The sequence below is a fragment of the Tamandua tetradactyla genome, chromosome 23 (assembly GCF_023851605.1).
Source record: "Tamandua tetradactyla isolate mTamTet1 chromosome 23, mTamTet1.pri, whole genome shotgun sequence".
In the NCBI taxonomy this organism is placed as follows: domain Eukaryota; kingdom Metazoa; phylum Chordata; class Mammalia; order Pilosa; family Myrmecophagidae; genus Tamandua; species Tamandua tetradactyla.
The window spans coordinates 37,436,645-37,456,296 of record NC_135349.1 but is presented as its reverse complement, the minus strand read 5'-3'; the positions used below and the strand labels follow the sequence as shown (position 1 = coordinate 37,456,296).

Here is a 19,652-nt window from a genome sequence, read left to right as displayed (position 1 = left end):
GGGTCAGGGTGTATACTCCTTTTAATATGCTGTTGGATTCAGTTTGCTAGTATTTTATTGATGATTTCTGCATCCATGTTCATAAGGGAAGCTGTATTGTAATTTTCTTGTGCTGTCTTTATCTGGGTTTGGTTGTGCAGGGTAATGCTGGCCTCATAGAATGAGTTAGGAACTGTTCCCTTTGGGGAACAGTTTGAAAAAGGATTGGTGTTAGTTGTTCTTTAAATGTTTGGTAGAATTTACTGGTGAAACGATCTGATTTTGAACTTTTTTTTTAATTAAAAATTTTTTTTAAACATAACGTACAAAAACGAACATTCTTACCATATGATCGTTCCATTCTCGGTGTATAATCAGTAACTCACAATATTATCACATAGTTGTATATTCATCACCATGATCATTTCTTAGAACATTTGCATCAATTCAGAAAAAGAAATAAAAAGAAAAAAGAAAAAAAACTCATATATACTATACCCCTTATTCCTCCCTCTCACTGATTGCTAGTATTTCTACCTACCCAATATATTTTAGCCTTTGTTTCCCCTGTTTTTTTCTATACCCCTTATCACTCTTTTTCATTGATCACTAGCATGTAAATCTACTAAATTTATTTTAACATTTGTTCCCCTTATTATTTATTTATTTTTAATCCATATGTTTTACTTGTCTGTCCATACTGTAGATAAAGGGAGCATCAGACACGAGGTTTTCACAATCACACAGTCATGTCACAAAAGCTATGTCATTATACATTCATCTTCAAGAAACTTAGCTACTGGAACACAACGCTACATTTTCAGGCAGTTCCCCCCAGCCTCTCCATTATTGCTTAACTAAAAATGTGATATCTATTTAATGCATAAGAATAGCCTCCAGGATAACCTCTCCACTCTGTTTGAAATCTCTCAGCCATTGACACTTTATTTTGTCTCATTTCTCTCTTCCCACTTTTGGTCGGTAAGGTTTTCTCAGTCCCTTGATGCTGAGTCCCAGCTTATTTTACGATTTCTGTCCCATGTTGTCAGGAAGGTCCATATCCCTGGGAGTCATGTCCCATATAGACAGGGGGAGGGCAATGAGTTTGCTTGTTGTGTTGGCTGAGAGGGTCTTAGGCCTAATTTTAAGTAGGCTTAGCCTATCCTTTGCAGGGATAAGTTTCATATGAATAAACCCCAAGATTGAGGGCTCAGCCTATTGCTTTGGTTGTCCCCACTGCTTGTGAGATTATCAGGAATTCTCCACATGGGGAAGCTGAATTTTCCTTCCTTCTCACCATTCCCCCAAGGGGACTTTGCAAATACTTTTTTATTCGCTGTTCAAATCATTCTGAGATTTATTGAGGTATCACTCTGGGCAAACCCACAAACTCTCATGCCCTACTCAAGGTTCCATGTACTTATGGTGTTCAATTAAACTGTTTATATAAGTTATATTAGGAAATGCACTAGTCAAATTAGAAATTTTGTACCAAATAAGCATTTTTTGCTTTAGTCTCACACCTAAGTTAAAGTTTTAAAATATAAAGTTGCCATCTACTTTCAACACCCTGCAGTATTGACATTCCTTTTTCTTTCTCATGCAGAAACATTTTTTAATTTGTACATTTAGCCACTATCATTGTGCACTCTAGGCATTCCTAGATTATACCATCTCAGTTTTATCATCTATCTTTCCTTCTTATTTCATTTGTGCCCCCAGCTCTCCTCCCTATCATTCTCACATTCAGCTTCATTCAATGAACTAATATTATTGTATTACAGTTAGGTAGTATTGTGCTATCCATTTCTGAATTTTTACGATCAGTCCTGTTGCACAATCTGTATCCTTTCAGCTCCACTTACCCAATATCTACCTTATTTCTATCTCCTGATGGTCCCTGTTCTTAATTGAAATTCTCCAAGTTCATTCACTAATGTTATGAACTTTTCTTTTTTGGTAGAGTTTTGATTAACCTTCAGTCTTTTTACTTGTCATCTGTCCATTCATATTTTCTGTTTCTTCTTAGGTTAACTTATGTAATTTGTGTTTTTAGGAATTTGTCCATTTCTTCTAGTTTATCTCATTTGTTGGTGTACAATTTGTACATTGTTGGTGTTCATAGTATTCTTTTATAATCCTTTTTATTTCTGTAATATCAGTAGTAATGTTACCATTTTTGTTCCTGATTTGAGTTCTTTGTGTCCCCCCCACTTTAAGACCTTCAGCCTAGTTAAAGTTTTGTAATTTTATTGATTTTTTCAAAGAACCAACTTTTAGTTTGTTTGGTTCAATTTTTTTAATTCTCTTTTTTATCTCCTCTCTAATCTTAATTATTTCTTTCCCTCTACCACCTTTGGTTTAGCTTGTTCCTTTTCTGGTTCCTTAAGGTGTACAATTAGATTGTTGATTTGAGATCTTTCTTTTTTAATATAGGCATTATAGTTAATAGTTCCCTCTGAGCATTGCCTTCACTGTGTCCCATAATTTTTGGTATATTGTGTTTTCATTTTCATTCATCTCAAGGAATTTCCTAATTTCCCTTTTGATTTCTTCTTTAAGACATTGGTTATTTAAGAGTATGTTGTTTAATTTCCACCTGTTTGTGAATATTCTAGTTTTCTTTCTGTTATTGATTCCTAGCATCATTCCATTGTGGTTGGAGAAGATACTTCGTATGGTTTCATCTTTTAAAATTTCTTTAGATTTGTTTTGTGGCCTAACATGGCCTAGCCTAAAGAATGATCCATGTGAACTTAAGAATATTGTGTATTCTTCTGTTGTTGGCTAAAGTGTTGTATATATGTCTTTTTTTATGTGTGTTTTTTTTAAAATGCAATTTTATTGAGATATATTCACATACCACTTAATTATCCCAGTCTATGCAGTCAGTGATTCATAGTGTCATCATATGGCTGTGCATTCATCATCACAGTCGATTTTTGAACAATTTCATAGCTCCATATATAATAAAAATAAGAATAAAAGTAAAAAGAACACCCAAAATATCCCATACCTCCTACCCTCCCGTTATTTATTTTTTGTCCTTATTTTCTTACTCATCTGTCCATACACTGGATAAAAGTAGTGTCAGTCACAAGGTTTTCACAATTACACAGCCATACTGTAAAACTATGTAGTAATACAGTCATCTTTAAAAATCAAGGCTACTGCGGGGCACATGGGTCATTCAGTGGTAGAGTTCTCACCTGTCCTGTAGGAGATCTGGGTTTGATTCTTGGTCTATGCACTTCCCCCCCAAAAAAAACAAGCAAAACAAACAAACAAGCAAAAATACAACAAATGGTGCTGCAATAACGGGATGCTCACATGGAAAAAGTGTGAAATGTGATCCTGTTGTATAGCATATGAAACAACAAAAAAAATCAAGGCTACTGGATTACATGTTCAAAGGTTTCAAACATTTCCCTCTAGCTACTCCAAAATCTGAAATGGGATATTTATATAATACCTAAGAATAACCTCCAGAATGACCTCTCAACTCTATTTGAAATCTCTCAGCCACAGAAACTTTATTTTGTTTAATTTCCCTTTCCCCTTTTGGTCAAGAAGTTTTTCTCCATCCCACAATGCCAGGGCCAGGCTCACCCTGGGAGTCATGTCCCATGTTGCCAGGGAAATTTACACCTCTGGGAATCATGTCCCACATAGTGGGTAAGGCAGTGAGTTTACCTGTGGAGATGACGTAGAGAGAAAGACCACGTCTGAACAACAAAAGAGGTTCTCTGGAGGTGAATCTTAGGCATAATTCTAAGTAGTCTTATCTTCTCCTTTGCAGGAGTAAGTTTCATAAGAGTAACCTCCAAGATTGAGGGCTTGTCCTATTAAATTGGTAGTCCCCAATGCTTGTGAGGATAACGAATTTTCCCCAGGAGGGGAAATTTAATATTCCCACATTTTCCCCCAGTCCCTCAAGGAGACTTTGCAAATATTTTTAATTTTCTGCCAAGATTACTCTGGGTATATCAGGGCTTCATACTCATCTGTACAAACCAACAAGATCTCAGTCCCTATTCAAGGTTTTATGTAATTATGGTGTTTGAGTAAACTGACCATACGAGTTAAATTAGATAGTGTACTACAGAAAATATAAATTTTGTACCAGATAAACATCTCTTCCTGTAGTCTTATAGAAGTTGCAGTTTAAAACACAGTCAATATAATCCTTTACCTTTTAGTCTGATTAACATTAGTCCTAACCAGATCAGCTTCATTCATATCTCTAATAGAAGTCTGATCTCTTTTTCACCTTTTTAAACAGTTGTTATGTGGGGTAATGCTGACTTTCAGACCTGCGGAACTCTAGCTCTGAGTCTCAGGTATCACACAGATAGCCAAAGTTCCAGGGAATACCCAGGTATACACAAAGAGCATGGCATCTCAGAATTTAGAAATAACCGTTATAACCCAGAATTAGGTATGACTGCTGTAAGAGCTTATGATATAAGAACCTTTACAATAAGCCTTCCCTATGCTCTCAGATTCAATTCTCAGAGTTTACTTATTCTAGTTAGTTTATGTGAGTAAGGTGTTAAAATATTCTTCTTTTCCTTTCTGGCTTATTTCACTGAACATGCTTTGATCAAGGTTCATTCACCTAGTTGCGTGCTTTACAACATCATTCCTTTTTGCGGCTGCTCAATATTCCATTGTATGTATACACCACAGTTCACCTGTTGATGTACCCTTAGGCCACCTCCATCCTTTGCAAATCATTAATACTGTCACCAGTGTGCAGATGTCCATTTTGTGTCCCCTGCTTTCAGTTTCTCCAAGTATATAGCTAATAACCGGGTTGCAGGATCATATGGCAACCCTAAACTTAGCCTCCTGGAACCACCACACTGCCCTCCAGAGGGGCTTGCATCATTCTACTTTCCTACTAATAATGAGTAAATGCATCTCTCTCTCCACATTTTCTCCAGCACTTGTATCTTTCTGCTTATTTTTAAAACAGTTTTATTCAAACATCATACAGTTCTTCCTAAGTAAATATCAATGGTTCCCGGTATAATCATATAGTTACGCATTCACCACCACAGTCTATATGAAGACATTTCAATTTTTTCTGCAGAGAAAAAGGGGGGGGGGGGGAAGAATAAAAAATAAAATAAAAAGGAGAAATACCACCACCAAGAATCCTATTCCTCTCCTTTATATCATCGTCTTATTGACATTTAGCTTTGGCATACTACCCTTGTCACACTTAATGGAAGCATATTTCAGTGTAACTGTTAACCACAGACCCTAGTTTGCATTAATTGTATTTTTTTCTGTATGCCATCCCATTTTCAACGCCTTGCAGTGCTGACGTTTCTTTGTCCCCCATGTAAAAACATTATTATATTTGTACATTTAATTACCATCGCTGTCCACTCTAGGTTTTGCTAGGTTATACAGCCCCAGTCTTTGTCTTCTATATTTTCTTCTGCTGTCATATATGCCCCTAGCCGTCCTCTTTCAGCCATGCTCAAACTCGGCTTTGTTTAGTGTACTTACGATATTGAGCTACCATCAAATACTATTGTGCTATCCATTTCTGGATTGTTACAGTGAATCCTGTTGAATATATTGTACTCCATGAGAAGCCCAGTCTCTACCCTCTTTTTATCTCCTGATAACCTGTATTCTCAACTTTAACTCTTTTAAGTTTGCTCATTAGTGTTAGTTCATATTAGTGAGACCATACAGTATTTGTTCTTTTATTTATGGCTAATTTCATTCACTATAATGTCCTCAGTGTTCATCTGCGTTGTTGCATGCATCATGACTTTATTCTGATAAATCATAAAATATTATTTTTTCCCTCTTTTTACCCTTACTGTTAGACTTCATTTCTAAACTGTTCTCCAGACCTCTCTCTCCTGTCTTTTTCTGCCTGTAGTACTCTATTTAGAATTTTTTGTAGACCAAGTCTCTTGTTCACACACTCAGTGTCTGTCTGGAAACATTTTAAAATCTCCCTTCTTTTTTTTTTATTGTGAAAACTAACATATATACAAAACAATAAATTTCAAAGCACACCACTACAATCAGTTGTAGAACAGATTTCAGAATTTGGTATGGGTTACAATTCCACAATTTTAAGTTTTTCCTTCTAGCTGCTCCAAGACACTGGAAAACAAAAGACATATCAATATAATGATTCTAGCGGTCATACTCATTTGTTAAATACTATCTTCTCTTTTATAACTCCACCTTCTCCTTTGACCTTTCTCCCAATCTTTTGGGTATTTGGGTTATGTCCATTCTTTTTTGTGTTGGTAGAGCTGTCGATAGTACGGATAAGGGATGGAGCTAGCTGATGTTCTAGGAAGGCTGGCCTCTGGTTTGCAGGACTTATCTGGCCTATTCCCTCATTTTTGAAAAAGTTTTGCTAGATATAGAATTCTTGGTTGCCAGTTTTTCTCTTTTAGTATCTACAATATATCATCCCACTGCCTTCTCAGCTTCCTGGTTTCTGCTGAGAAATCTGTGCATAATCTTAACGAGCTTCCTTCGTATGTGATGGATTGCATTCTTCTTGCTGTTTTCAGAATTCTTTGTTCTTGACATTTGACAATCTGATTAATAAGTATCTTGGGGTAGGTCTATTTGAATCTATTCTGTTTGGGGGTATGCTATGCTTCTTGGATCTATAATTTAATGTATTTCATAAGAGATGGAAAATTTTCAGTGATTATTTCCTCCATTATTCTTTCTGCCCCTTTTCCCTTCTCTTCTCCGGGGGCAACCATAACATGTATATTTGTGTGCTTCATGTTGTCATTCACTTCCCTGAGACTCTGCTCGTATTTTTCCATTCTGTTCCCTATCTGTTCTTTTGTATATAGGATTTAAGATGTCTTGCTAAAGATTAGTTCACTAATTCTTTGTTCTGCCTCTTCAGATCTGCTGTTGTAAGTCTCCATTGTTTTTCGTCTCTTCTCTTGTGTCTTTCACACCCATAACTTCTACCATGTGTTTTTTCAAGCTTTTGAGTCCTTTATGGTCCCCCACTGTCTTCTTTATAGCCTTCATATCTTTTGCCATATATATATATATATATATTTTTTTTTTTTTAGCTCTGAACATATTTAATGAGAAGGTCATGGGGGACTAAGGGTGCTGGACACTGGGATCACTGAAAACTGGGGGAGTGAAGCTGGCCAAGGCCTCTTGGAAGCTCAGCCCTGGTTGTCCCCTTCAAATGTTGGTATCATTGGCTGAAGCTATATCATGTAGCTGGTAGTGAAAGGCAAGTTGGCCTTTCTGCTGAAGTAGGCACAGCCCCTGGAGAGGGCTATGACTGGGCTGGGATCTGCGGGGATAGGGGTGAGGGCAGTTGAATCCAAGCCTAAAAGGGAGATTGGAGGGAGAAGAAGGGAGTTGTGGTTACTGTTCATCTCCCCCTACCCCACCCAGGGTTGAGGAGGAAAGAGGCTAGGGAAGATACCTGAGAGGCTGGGGGTGAGAATGTAGAAGTCGGAACTGCAAGGATATGGAAGAGGGATATTGAGGTAGTAGGGCTGGCTTCATGGGCAAATGGCCTGTGGAAGGGCCCTGTTCTTAGTGAGGTGTTCTAATGTTGCCATCTTGAAATTCTTAGTTATTTTTTTTAATTAATAAAACCAATCAACATATAAACACAAACATTCTTAATGTATGAATGTTCCATACTTGGTGTGCACAATCAGTGGCTCATAATATCATCACATACTTGTATAGTGATCACCATGATCATTTCTCAGAACATTTGTATCACTCCAGATAAAGAAATAAAAAGAAAAAAGAAAAATACATACCTTACATGCATACGTTACCCCTCCCTCTCATTTAACACTAACATTTCCCTCTACCCAACTAATTTTAACATTTGTTCCCCCTATTATTTATTTATTTTTAATCCATGTTTTGTACTCATCTGTCCATACCATAGATAAAAGGAGCATCAGAATAAGGTTTTCACAATCACACAGTCACTTTGCAAAAGCTATATCATTATACAGTCATCTTAAAGAAACATGGCTACTGGAACACAGCTCTACAGTTATAGGCACTTCCCTCTAGCCTCTCTAATACTACTTAAACTAAAAAGGGGATATCTATATGTAATGTGTAAGAATGATAACCTCTTGACTCTGAAATCTCTCAGCCACTGACACTTTATTTTATCTCATTTCTCTTCCCCCTTTCAGTCAAGAAGGTTTTTTCAGTCCCTTGATTCTGAGTCCCAGCTCATTCTAGGATTTCTGTCCCACATTGTCAGCGAGGTTTACACCCCTGGGAGTCATGTCCCATGTAGAGAGGGGGAGGGTGGTGAGTTTGCTTCCTGTGTTGGCTGAGAGATAGGCCACATCTGAACAACCAAAGAGGTTTTCTGGGGGTAACTCTTAGGCCTAATTTTAAGGATTAGGCTTAGCCTATCCATTGCAGGGGTAAGTTTCATATGAGCAAACCCCAAGATTGAGGGTTTGCCCTATTGATTTTGTTGTCCTCACTGATTGCGAGAATATCAGGTCTTCTCCAAATGGGGAAGCTGAATTTTCCCCCTTACCATTCCCCCAAAGGGGCTTTGCAAATACTTTTTTAGTCACTGTTCAAATCACTCTGGGATTTATCAGGGTATCACTCTGGACAAGGCTACAAAATCTCATGCCTACTCAAGGTTCCATGTACTTTTGGTGTTCAGTTGAACTGTCCATATAAGTTATATTAGGAGATGCACTGGTCAAAATATAAATTTTGTACCAAATAAGCATTTTTTGCTTTAGTCTCATACCTAAGTTAAAGTTTTTAAAATAAGAATTGCCATCTATTTTCAGTACCCTGCAATAGTGACATTCCTTTGTTTTTCCTCATGCAAAAACATTTTTAATTTGTGCATTTCGTCACTATCATTATACACTCTAGGCATTCCTAGATTTTACCATCTCAGTCTTTATCGTCTATCTTTCCTCCTGATTTCATTTATGCCGTAGCCCTCCTCCCTCTATTATTCACACATTCAACTTCATTCAGAGTGCTAACATTATTGTACTACAGTTAGGTAGTATTGTGCTACAGTATTTGTCCTTTTGTTTCTGGCTAGTCTCACTCAGCATAATGTCCTCAAGGTCCATTCATATTGTTAAATACTTCATAACTTTATTCTGTCTTACAGCTGCATAATATTCCATTATATGTATATACCACAGCTTGTTTAGCCAGTTGTCTGTTGATGGACATTTGGGCTAATTCCATCTCTTGGCAATTGTAAATAGTGCTGCTGTAAACATTGCTGTGCAAATGTCCATTTGTGTCCTTGCCCTCATGTCCTCTGAGTAGATACCTAACAATGGTATTGCTGTATCATACCTACCCGAGGAACCGCCAAACTGCCTTCCACAGTGGTTGTACCATTTTACATTCCCACCTACAGTGGATAAGTGTGCCTCTTTCTCCACATCCTCTCCAGCACTTGTTGTTTTCTGTTTTATTGATAATGGCCATTCTAGTGGGTGTGAGATGATATCTCATTGTGGTTTTGATTTCAATTTCCCAAATAGCCAGGGAAGTTGAGCATCTTTTCATGTGCCTTTTAGCCATTTGTATTTCCTCTTCTGAGAAATGTCTGTTCATGTCTTTTGTCCATTTAGTAATTGGGTTATCTGTCTTTTTGTTGTTGAGTTGAACAATCCCTTATATACTCTGGATGCTAGACCCTTATCTGATATATCATTTCCAAATATTGTCTCCCACTGTATAGGCTGTTTTTTTTACTTCCTTGACAAAGTTCTTTGATGCACAAAAGTGTCAAATTTTCAGGACTTCTTATTTATCTATTTCGTTCTTAAGTGGTTATGCTTTAGGAAATGATATAGGAAACAACCTACTATTATAAGATTTATAAGAAGATATTTTCCTCTAAAAGTTTTATGGTCTTAGATCTAATGTTTAGGTCTTTGATCCATTTTGAGTTAATTTTTGTATAGGTGTGAGATACAAATCCTCTTTCATCCTTTTTCATGTGGATATCCAATTCTCTAGGCACCATTTATTGAAGAGACTGTTCCGTCCCAGGTAAGTTGGCTTGACTGCCTCATCAATGATCAACTGTCCATCGATGAGAGAGTCTATATCTGAACACTCTATTCGATTCCATTGGTCAGTATATCTATCTTTATGCCAGTACCATGCTGTTTTTTACCACTGTAGCTTTATAATGTGCTATTCGGGGCATCCTGCCCTTCCAGATAAATTTGCTTTTTGTTTTTTCTATTTCTATAAAGTAGTTTTTGGGATTTTAATTGGTATTGCATTGAATCTATGAATCAGAAATTGATATCTTAACTATATGTAGTCTCCCAGTCCATGAACATGGTATGCCTTTCCATTTATTTAGGACTTCTGTGATTTCTCTTAGTAATTTCTTGTAGTTTTCTTTGTATAGGTCTTTTGCACCCTTAGTTAAATTTATTCCTAAATATTTTATCCTTTTGGTTGCAATTCTAAATGGAATCTTTTTCTTGATTTCTGCCTCAGATTGCTCATTACTAGTGTACAGAAACACTAGTGTACTAGTGTACAGAAACAAAGTGTTGATCTTCTAACCTGCCACTTTGCTGTACTCATTTATTAGCTCAAGTAGTTTTGCTGTGGATTTTTCAGGGTTTTGAACATATATTATCATATATGCAAGCAGTGAGAGTTTTACTTCTTCCTTTCCAATTTTGATGCCTTGTATTTTTTTTTCTTGTCTAATTGCTCTGGCTAGAACTTCCAACACAATGTTGAGTAACAATGGTGATAGTGAACATCCTTGTCTTGTTCCTCATCTTAGGGGGAAAGTTTTCAGTTTTTCCTCATTGAGGATGATGTTAGCTGTGGGCTTTTCATATATTCCCTTTATCATGTTGAGGAAGTTCCCTTGTATTCCTGTCCTTTGAAGTGTTTTCAACAAGAAAGGATGTTGAATTTTGTCAGATGCCTTTTCTGCATCAATCAAGATGATCATGTTGTTTTTTTGCTTTGATTTGTTGATATGGTGTGTTACATTAATTGATTTTCTTATGTTGAACCATCCTTGCTTACCTGGTATGAATCCTACTTGATCATGGTGTATAATTCTTTTAATGTGATGCTGGATTCGTTTTGCAAGAATTTTTGCATCTATATTCGCTAGAGAGATTCGTCTGTATTTTTCTTTTCTTGTAGTATCTTTGTCTTGCTTTGGTATTATGGTGATGTTGGCTTCATAGAATGTTAGGTAGCCTTCCTTCTTCTTCGATTTTTTGACGAGTTTGAACAGGATTGGTACTATCCTTGAATGTTTGGTAGAATTCACATGTGAAGCCATCTGGTCCTGGACTTTTCTTTTTTGGGAGCTTCTTAATGAGTGATTCTATGTCTTTACTTGTGATTGGTTTGTTGAGGTCATCTATTTCTTCTGGAGTCATTGTTTGTTGTTCATGCCTTTCTAGAAAGTTGTCCATTTCATCTACATTGTCTAGTTTATTGGCATAAAGCTATTCATAGTATCCTCTCATTACCTTCTTTATTTCTGCAGGGTCAGTGGTTATGTCTCTTCTTCCATTTCTGATTTTATTTATTTGCATCCTCTCTCTTCTCTTCTCCTTTTTGTCAATCTTGCTAAGGGTCCAGTAATCTTATTGACTTTCTCATAAAACCAACTTCTGGTTTTGTTGAGTTTCTTGATTGTTTTCACGTTTCAATTTCATTTATTTCTGCTCTGATCTTCATTATAGAAAATTGCTTTGGTTTGGGGTTAGTTTACTGTTCTTTCTCTAGTTCTTGCAAGTGAACAGTTAATTCCTCGAGTTTTGCTCTTTCTCCTTTTTTGATATAGGCATTTAAGGCAATAAATTTCCCTCTTCCCACTGCCTTGCTACATCCCATAAATTTTGAAATGCTGTGTTTTCATTGTCATTTGCCTTGAGATATTTACTGATTTCTCTTGTAATTTCTTCCTTGACCCCACTGGTTGTTTAAGAGTGTGTTGTTGGGCCTCCATATATTATGAATTTTCTGGCCCTCTGCCTATTATTGATTTCCAACTTCATTCCTTTATGATCTGAGAAAGTGTTTTGGGTGATTTCAGTCTTTTTAAATTTATTGAGACTTGCTTCGTGACCCAGCATATGGTCTATCCTTGAGAATGATCCATGAGCACTTGAGAAAAAGGAGTATCCTGCTGTTGTGGGGTGTAATGTTCTATAAATGTCTGTTAAGTCTAGCTCAATTATTGTATTATTCAAATTCTCTGTTTCTTAATTGATCCTCTGTCTAGATGCATTGTCCATTGATGAGAGCGGGGGATTGAACTCCCCAACTGTTATGGTAGATGTGTGTATTTCTCTTTTCAGTGTTTGCCTCATGTATTTTGGAGCACTCTGACTCAGTGCATAAATATTTATGATTGTTGTGTCTTCTTGTTGAATTGTTCCTTTTATTAATACATAGTGTCCTTCTGTGTCTCTTTGAACTGTTTTACATTTGAAGTCTAATTTGTTGGATATTAGTGTAGCTACTACTGCTCTTTTCTGATTGTTGTTTGCATGAAATATCTTTTCCCAACCTTTCACTTTCAACCTGTGTTTTTCCTTGGGTCTAAAATGTGTCTTGTGTAGACAGTAAAATATGGGTCCTGTTTGTAAATCCATTCTGCCAGTCTATGTCTTTTGATTGGGGAGTTTAATCCATTAGCATTGACTGTTATTAGTGTAAGGGCAGTACTTTCTTCTACCATTTTGCCTTTTGGATTTTATATGTCAGATCTAATTTTTCTTCTTTTCACCTTTACTGATAGTCTTCATTTCTACACTCTTCTCCAGACCTCTCTCTCCTGTCTTTTCCTATTTGTCTCTAGTGCTCCCTTTAGTATTTCTTGCAGAGCCAGTCTCTTGGTCACAAATTCTCCCAGTGATTTTTTTTTTTTTTGAAATTGTTTACATTTCCCCCTCCATTGTGAAGGATAATTTTGCTGGATATAGAATTCTTGGTTGGCAGTTTTTCTCTTTTAGTATCTTAAATATATCATACCATTGTCTTCTTGCCTCCATGGTTTCTGCTGAGAAATCTATGCATAGTTTTATTGGGTTTCCCTTGTATGCGATGGATTGCTTTTCTCTTGCTGCTTTCAGGATTCTCTCTTTCTCTTTGACATCTGACATTTTGATTAGTAAGTGTCTTGGAGTATGTGTGATTGCATCTATTCTGTTTGTGGTACGCTGTAGTTCTTGGATTTGTAATTTTGTCTTTCATAAAAGATGGGAAATTTTCAGTGATAATTTCCTCAATTAGTTTTTCTCCTCCTTTTCCCTTCTTTTCTCCTTCTGGGACACCCACAACATATATATTCATGCGCTTCTTGTTGTCATTCAGTTCCCTGAGTCCCTGCTCATATTTTTCCATTCTTTTCCCTGTATGTTTTTTTACTTGTCAGATTTCAAATTTCTTGTCTGCCAGTTCATTAATCCTATCTTCTGTTTCTTGAAATCTAACTTTGTAGGTTTCCATTTTTTTTCTCCTCTTCTACTGTGCCTGTCATTCATAAGTTTTGTGATTTGTTTTTTCAGACTTTCGATTTCATCTTTTTGTTCATCCATTGCTTTCCTTATATCTTCCTTCATTTCATTGGTTTGATTTTTGATGAGGTTTTCCATATCTGTTGGAACATTCTGAATTAATTGTTTCAACTTCTGTATCTCATTTGAATTGTTGATTTGTTCCTTTGACTGGGCCATATCTTCAATTTTCCTAGTATGATTAGTTGTTTTTTACTGGCGGCTAGACATTTTATTTACTTTATTAAATTATTCTGGAGATTGTTTTCAGTTTTTTTACCTAGGATTTTCTTTCTGGATGACTTTGTTGTCTATCTGTTCTTTGACATTCAGTTCAGCTTTATCTAGACCTCTAGCACAGGTTTTGTTTATCAGGTCAGAATTTTTCAGTTCTTGTTTTCTTCTTTCTTACCCTGTCTGTATGGTGGCTTTTTTATTTATTTTTTTCTTTTCTCTTAGGAGTGTCTACTTTGGTATTATAGACCCAAGCCACATTTTCCCAGACCAAACTGGCCTTCTCTCAGGAGGAAAGAATCACTTGCATCAGTTTTCCCTGAGGGTGAGACCCAGCAGGTTGAAAGACTTTCCTATGAAGCCTCTAAACTCTGTGTTTTTCCTATCATGCCCAGTATGATTTGTCTGCCTGTGGGTCCCACCAGCATAATGTGATGTGGTACTTTTAACTTCAGCAGATTCTCCCTGCTGGGGGCGTGGTTGAGACAAAGGAAAGGTTGTAGTCTGGTTTTAATTTCTTCCCTTTTCCAGACCCTGGGGTCTGAATTCCTTGAGGGAGGGATTTCACCTGAGCTGGGCCCCACCCATCTCCTGGGGAAGGCACAGCCTCCAGACAAGCTGTCAGGTAAGCTTAATTCCGCCCTTGACTAGGGCATTTGGAGCCTGAGAAGTCTTGCAGTTGTATGCAAAGAGCAGTCAAGCCATAGAAACACAGCCACAAAAGAGAAAAGGAAAAAAAAATCCTTTTCAGAGTAGGACCCTCATTCCTTGGGTTTGCCAATCAAGCGCTTAAGTTGATACATTGCTCTGAGTATCTCCAGGTTCTGTATGCCCTCTTCTTTCCTTCAGGGCCCAGACCCTTTCACATATTTCGTGCTGTCTGATCCAAAAAAAACCTGTTTTTTTTTTCCGTCAGTCCTGCCCACTCTGTGCCAGGGCAAAACCCAGCAAACTCAGCTTTTACTCAAGCTTCAGCTGAGCTCAGGGCCTATTTTTAGTAGTCAGAATTTGTTAATTAATTCCACAATTGGGTCTTGGTTGAGCTTATCCCCTTGCTGCTAGTAAAGTCTCTTTTCCTCTCCCCACTGGGAACCAGTCTGTGGAGGGGCACTGACCTCTGTGGTTTGGGGCACTCACGGGTTTGGGTGAGATCGCAGCTGGTCCAGCTTGTCCAGACTGGTGTATGTTGTGTGTCCAGTCTGTGATGTGGCCCCAGTAGTTGTTCTGCACTGTTCCTGGCTATTTACTAGCTGTTCTGGAGGACGAACTAAATCTGAAACCTCACTAAGCCACCACCTTGGACCAAAATGCCTCATTTTGACTTTTGAGTTGACTTAGCATGCTAGCTTGAACATCTTTAGTTATTTCAACTCCTGCAGCTCATTTAATGTGTTAGTTTGTTCCTTTGACTCGGCCATATCTTCATTTTTCCTTGTATGACTCATACTTTTTTGCTGGTGTTTAGGCATCTGATTTCATTGATTAGAATACTCTGGAGGTCGTTTTCTCATTTTTACCTAGGGTTTTCCTGTTGGTGGCTTTGTTCCTTATCTCTTATTTGGCATTCAGTTCAACTTACTCTAGCCCTCTAGCATAGCTTCTGTTTAAGTGATCAGAAGCTTTCAGCTCTTATTTTTGTTTCTTCCCCTACCTATATAGAATCTTTTTTGAGGAGGGTCTCCTTAGATATGACCAACCCCAGTCAGATTTTCCCAGAAAAGGCAGACCCAGGTTTCAAGAAGGTACACTCAGTATCAAGTTTCCCTGAGGATGAGACCAACAGGTTGTCTGAGTTTCCTGAGGAACCTTTAGATGCTGTGGTTTTCCTATCCTGCCTAGCAGGGGCACTTGTCAGCACACAGCTCCCTGACAATGGTATAGAGCCTTTAGTTCTCAGTCTGCCAGGGGTGAGGTTGAGACAGGCTGAGGTGTAAGGCAAGCTTAAGTTGTTTCTGAAGGAAGGCCACCACTGAGCTGTGCCCTGCCATTCTTTTCTTGGGGAAGAATTATCTCCTTCACTTAATATGGTACTTTGTCTCTCAGACCTTTCTTAACTCCACCTTTTCCTGTGTCAGCATTGACAATCGAAAATACCTAGAGAATTTTTATAATGAGCAACTTAGAATACTTTTTAAAAAGAGGAAAAATAAAATAAAATCCCATTTCAGAGCTATTCAACCTCAGCTCCCAAGGTTCACCAGTCAAGAGCTGGAGTTGGTTCTTGGGGCATAGCTCTTGTCTAATATTCTGAGCTTGGCCAACTTCAAATGCCTCCATTGCTTTTTTGGGGGTTGGGGTGGGGTACGGGGTGTATGGTCTGGGAATGAAACCCAGGTCTCCCGCTTGGAAGGTGGGCATTCTAACCACTAAACTATCCATTGTTTTTTTTAATTTTTAATGTTTTTTTTCCTTTCATCAGCCCTGTCTCCTCTTTGCCAAGAGTGACCTCAGGGTTGCTTTCCTGCTTTCTCTGTGTTTATCTGTGCTCGCAGCTTATATTCAGCAGTCCAAATTTGTTAATTAAAACTGCAATTGGAGCTTGGTTGAGCTACCTTTCTTTGGTTCCTATTTGAGGGGGCTTCTGTTTCCCACCTTAGAGAGGCTCCAAATCAGTCTGCTATGTCAGTGGGAGAGGGGCGCCAACCTCCACAGTTTGGAAGCTTTACTTGCAGTTCTTTATAGTGATCTCAGCCCTTCCACCCATCCCAGACTGGTGTCTGATGTGCATCCAGTCATGGATGTCCCCCAAATAGTTGTTGCAGACGGTTCCTGATTATTTACCAGCTGGTCTAGAGGACTAACTAAATTCCATACCTCCATATCCTGCCATTTTGCCTCTATATATGTCTTTTAAGTTTAGTTGGCTTATAGTATTATTCAAGTCTTCTATTTTCTTGTCTAGATGTTCTATATTGAAAGTGGTGTATTGGAATCTCCAGCTATTACTGAGGAACTGTCTTGCATATCCCTTCAATTCTGTCAATATTTGATTCATGTATTTTGAAGGCCTGGAAACTGTTACCTCTTCCTGTTGAATTGACTCTTTTATTGATATATAATGTTCTTTGTTTCTTCTAATAGTTTTTTACTAAAGTCTGTTTTTTCTGATATTAGTATAATCGCTCAAGCTGTCTTCTAGTTATTATTTGCATGGATTACATACTTTTTTTAGAAACAAAATTAATATTACAAACACCCTAGGTTTATTTCTATACCTGGAAAAATAAATATGTTTATATTTATATTTAAACTGAGAAAATATCTGGAAGATTTTGTACTAAAGGTTAATGGTAGATTGGTGGTTTAATTTCTGTATTTATTCATTTATTTATTTTATTGGTGTCTCTCTCGGAATTATTTTTCAAAACACCCTGTAAGGAAGAAATGTAAATTCAGTACTTACTAATTTTTGCCTTTAAATGCTGTTGTGTTAGTTATATAGAAAAATATGCTGCAACTGCTTAAAATTCCTGAAACTCTACATCTCTCATGCATTTGGAAGCTAAAAATGAAGAATATGTAATTAATTTGACCATACTATCTCCTTCCATAATAGTAGTTTCACTTCTCTAAGAAATGTTTATCTGCTAGTCCATATTTATTGCATTTTAGGAGTGAGTGAACCCAGAAATAAGATAGTGTTCTTTGGCTTTGGTTAATGTTATTTACCAATATGTCTGGAGGAAGAATTCCAAATTATCCTCCCAAGATGCTTAGGGCTTAGTTATTTCTCTTTTGGAGAGGGTCTTTTGGTCTTTTTGTGTTTTGGTATGTTCTAGTGTATATCACAGGTAATTACTTGATTTAATTTTTAGAAAATTCTACATTGTTTGTATATCCCCTTGTAAAACATCTCAACTCTTGAGAATTCACGTGTTTTTTGCTTTTTTTTGTGAATGTGCTTTAATATCTATTTATAATACTAAGAGCTCGTAAGGAGAGAGATTTTTTAGAAGAATAACTATGGTTTGTGTCAGAGACACAGCCTTTTAGGGCAAAAGTGAATGGTGACAATGTTCCTTTTTGTAAATTTTCCTGTTCCCTCTTGCAGCTTGGCTTGCCCTTTCCCTGCTTGTGTCGTGTGCCCTGTAACACTATGTTTGGATCTCAGCATCAGATGGTGAGTTAGCCTTTTGATTTGTAAAACAGTAGCTCAGAACTGTGTTTTAGAAATTGTATCCTCCTTTCGTCTGAAGTTCTATTTGCTGTTCTCCAGATAAGTATCAGCTTATTCATTTATTGCTTAGGTCTTTCCATTACTTTTGGGTTTTAATGTCCGTGAAATTTGACTGGCATATGGTCAGAAACAGGCGGCTCATAGGGGATCTTGTATTCCCTGTTTTAAAGAGAAACATGCAGTCCAATTAGGAATTAGGCACCATAATTTCCTTCTAAAGCTTATAATTTTAATGTTTATCACTGTTGTCTGGATTTGTGAATGGGCAAATTTTGAAAATGAGATTCTTTGATGTAATCTTGAGATTGGTTTCTGCTTCTTTTTACAGTCAGTGATTTAGTATCTCTGTACCTTAGCCAGAAGCAAGAGAAATAGATTCTAGGGATCTGTGGTTTTTTTTTTTTGTTTTTTTTTAAAGGTAGTTTTATTTTTTGGTTTAGATGCATCAGTGAGTAATATTAGAGATATATTCTTGGCTGATTTTTGGAGGGCACAGAACATTTTTTTTTTTGAGCGTAATGTTTAAAACTAGAGAATTTTTATTCCTGTGTATGCACAATTTTTTTAATAATGATAACCTTTATTTTTCTAATATATCTTCAATATACATAAAGCAGAAAAACTGATAGCAATATAAGAAATTGACAAATCCACATTTGTAAAGCAAGATTTTAACACTGCTTCCAAAAAATCGAATAGCCATAAATATAAGGATATAAAGAATATAAATAAGGACTGGAATGACTTTTAACAGAATTGATCTCATTATATGTATATATCTAGCAAGAAGATAATATTCTTTTTTTCAATGTCCATAAATAAAATTTTATTAGAAAACAGCCACACCCATTTCGTTTTATATTGTCTATGGCTACTTTCCTGTTACCACAGCAGAGTTGAGTAGTTGTGACACAGACCACGTGGCCCATAAAGTCTACAATATTTGCTTTCTGGCCCTTTGAAGAAAAGATTTACCAACCCCTGATGTAATTGTTCTGTTCAAAGCATTACATGAGGGCATTGTACTTCAAACTCTGCACTTTTTAAAAAAATATATATTTTTATTGATAAGTCTTCATATGCATACATTCCATACATGGTGTACAATCAGTGGCTCACAATATCATCACATAGTTGTGCATTCATCACCATGATTGTGTTTTAGAACATCTGCACCACTCCAGAAGAAGAAATAAAAAGGGGGGCAAAAAATCCTCATACATACCATACCCTTTACCCCTCCCTCTCTTTGACCACTAGTATTTGCATCTACCCCATTAATTTTATCTTTTGTCCCCCCTATTGTTTATTTATACTTTATCTACAATTTTTTACTCATCTGTCCATACCCTGGATAAAAGGAGCTTCAGTGAATACTGTTTTCATAATCCCACAGTCACATTGTAGAAGTTATACCTTTATACAGTCGTCTGCAAGAATCAAGGCTCCTGGTGCTTAAAATTTAGGCCTAAGAGTCACCCCCAAGAGAGCCTCTTTTGTTGCTCAGATGTGGCCTCTCTTTCCAGCCAACACAACAAGCAAACTCACCACCCTCCCCCTGTCTACGTAGGACATGACTCCCAGGGGTGCGGACCTTCCTGGCAACGTGGGACAGAAATCCTAGAATGAGCTGAAACTCAGCATCAAGGATTGAGAAAACCTTCTTGACCAAAAGGGGCAAGAGTCAAATGAGACAA

The 19,652-nt window shown here is 37.1% G+C and overlaps 1 protein-coding gene across 4 annotated transcripts in view; it reads left to right on the top strand.

The window, feature by feature from the left end:
- The window catches only part of PDXDC1 (pyridoxal dependent decarboxylase domain containing 1), a 95,896-nt gene that overhangs the window by 27,452 nt on the left and 48,792 nt on the right, over positions 1-19,652 (top strand). For all 4 annotated transcript variants that reach the window (XM_077141644.1, XM_077141643.1, XM_077141642.1 and 1 more), the window contains one exon: positions 17,830-17,898. In XM_077141644.1, coding sequence (XP_076997759.1) covers positions 17,830-17,898 — 69 coding nt within the window. The remainder of the gene's footprint in view (positions 1-17,829; positions 17,899-19,652) is intronic.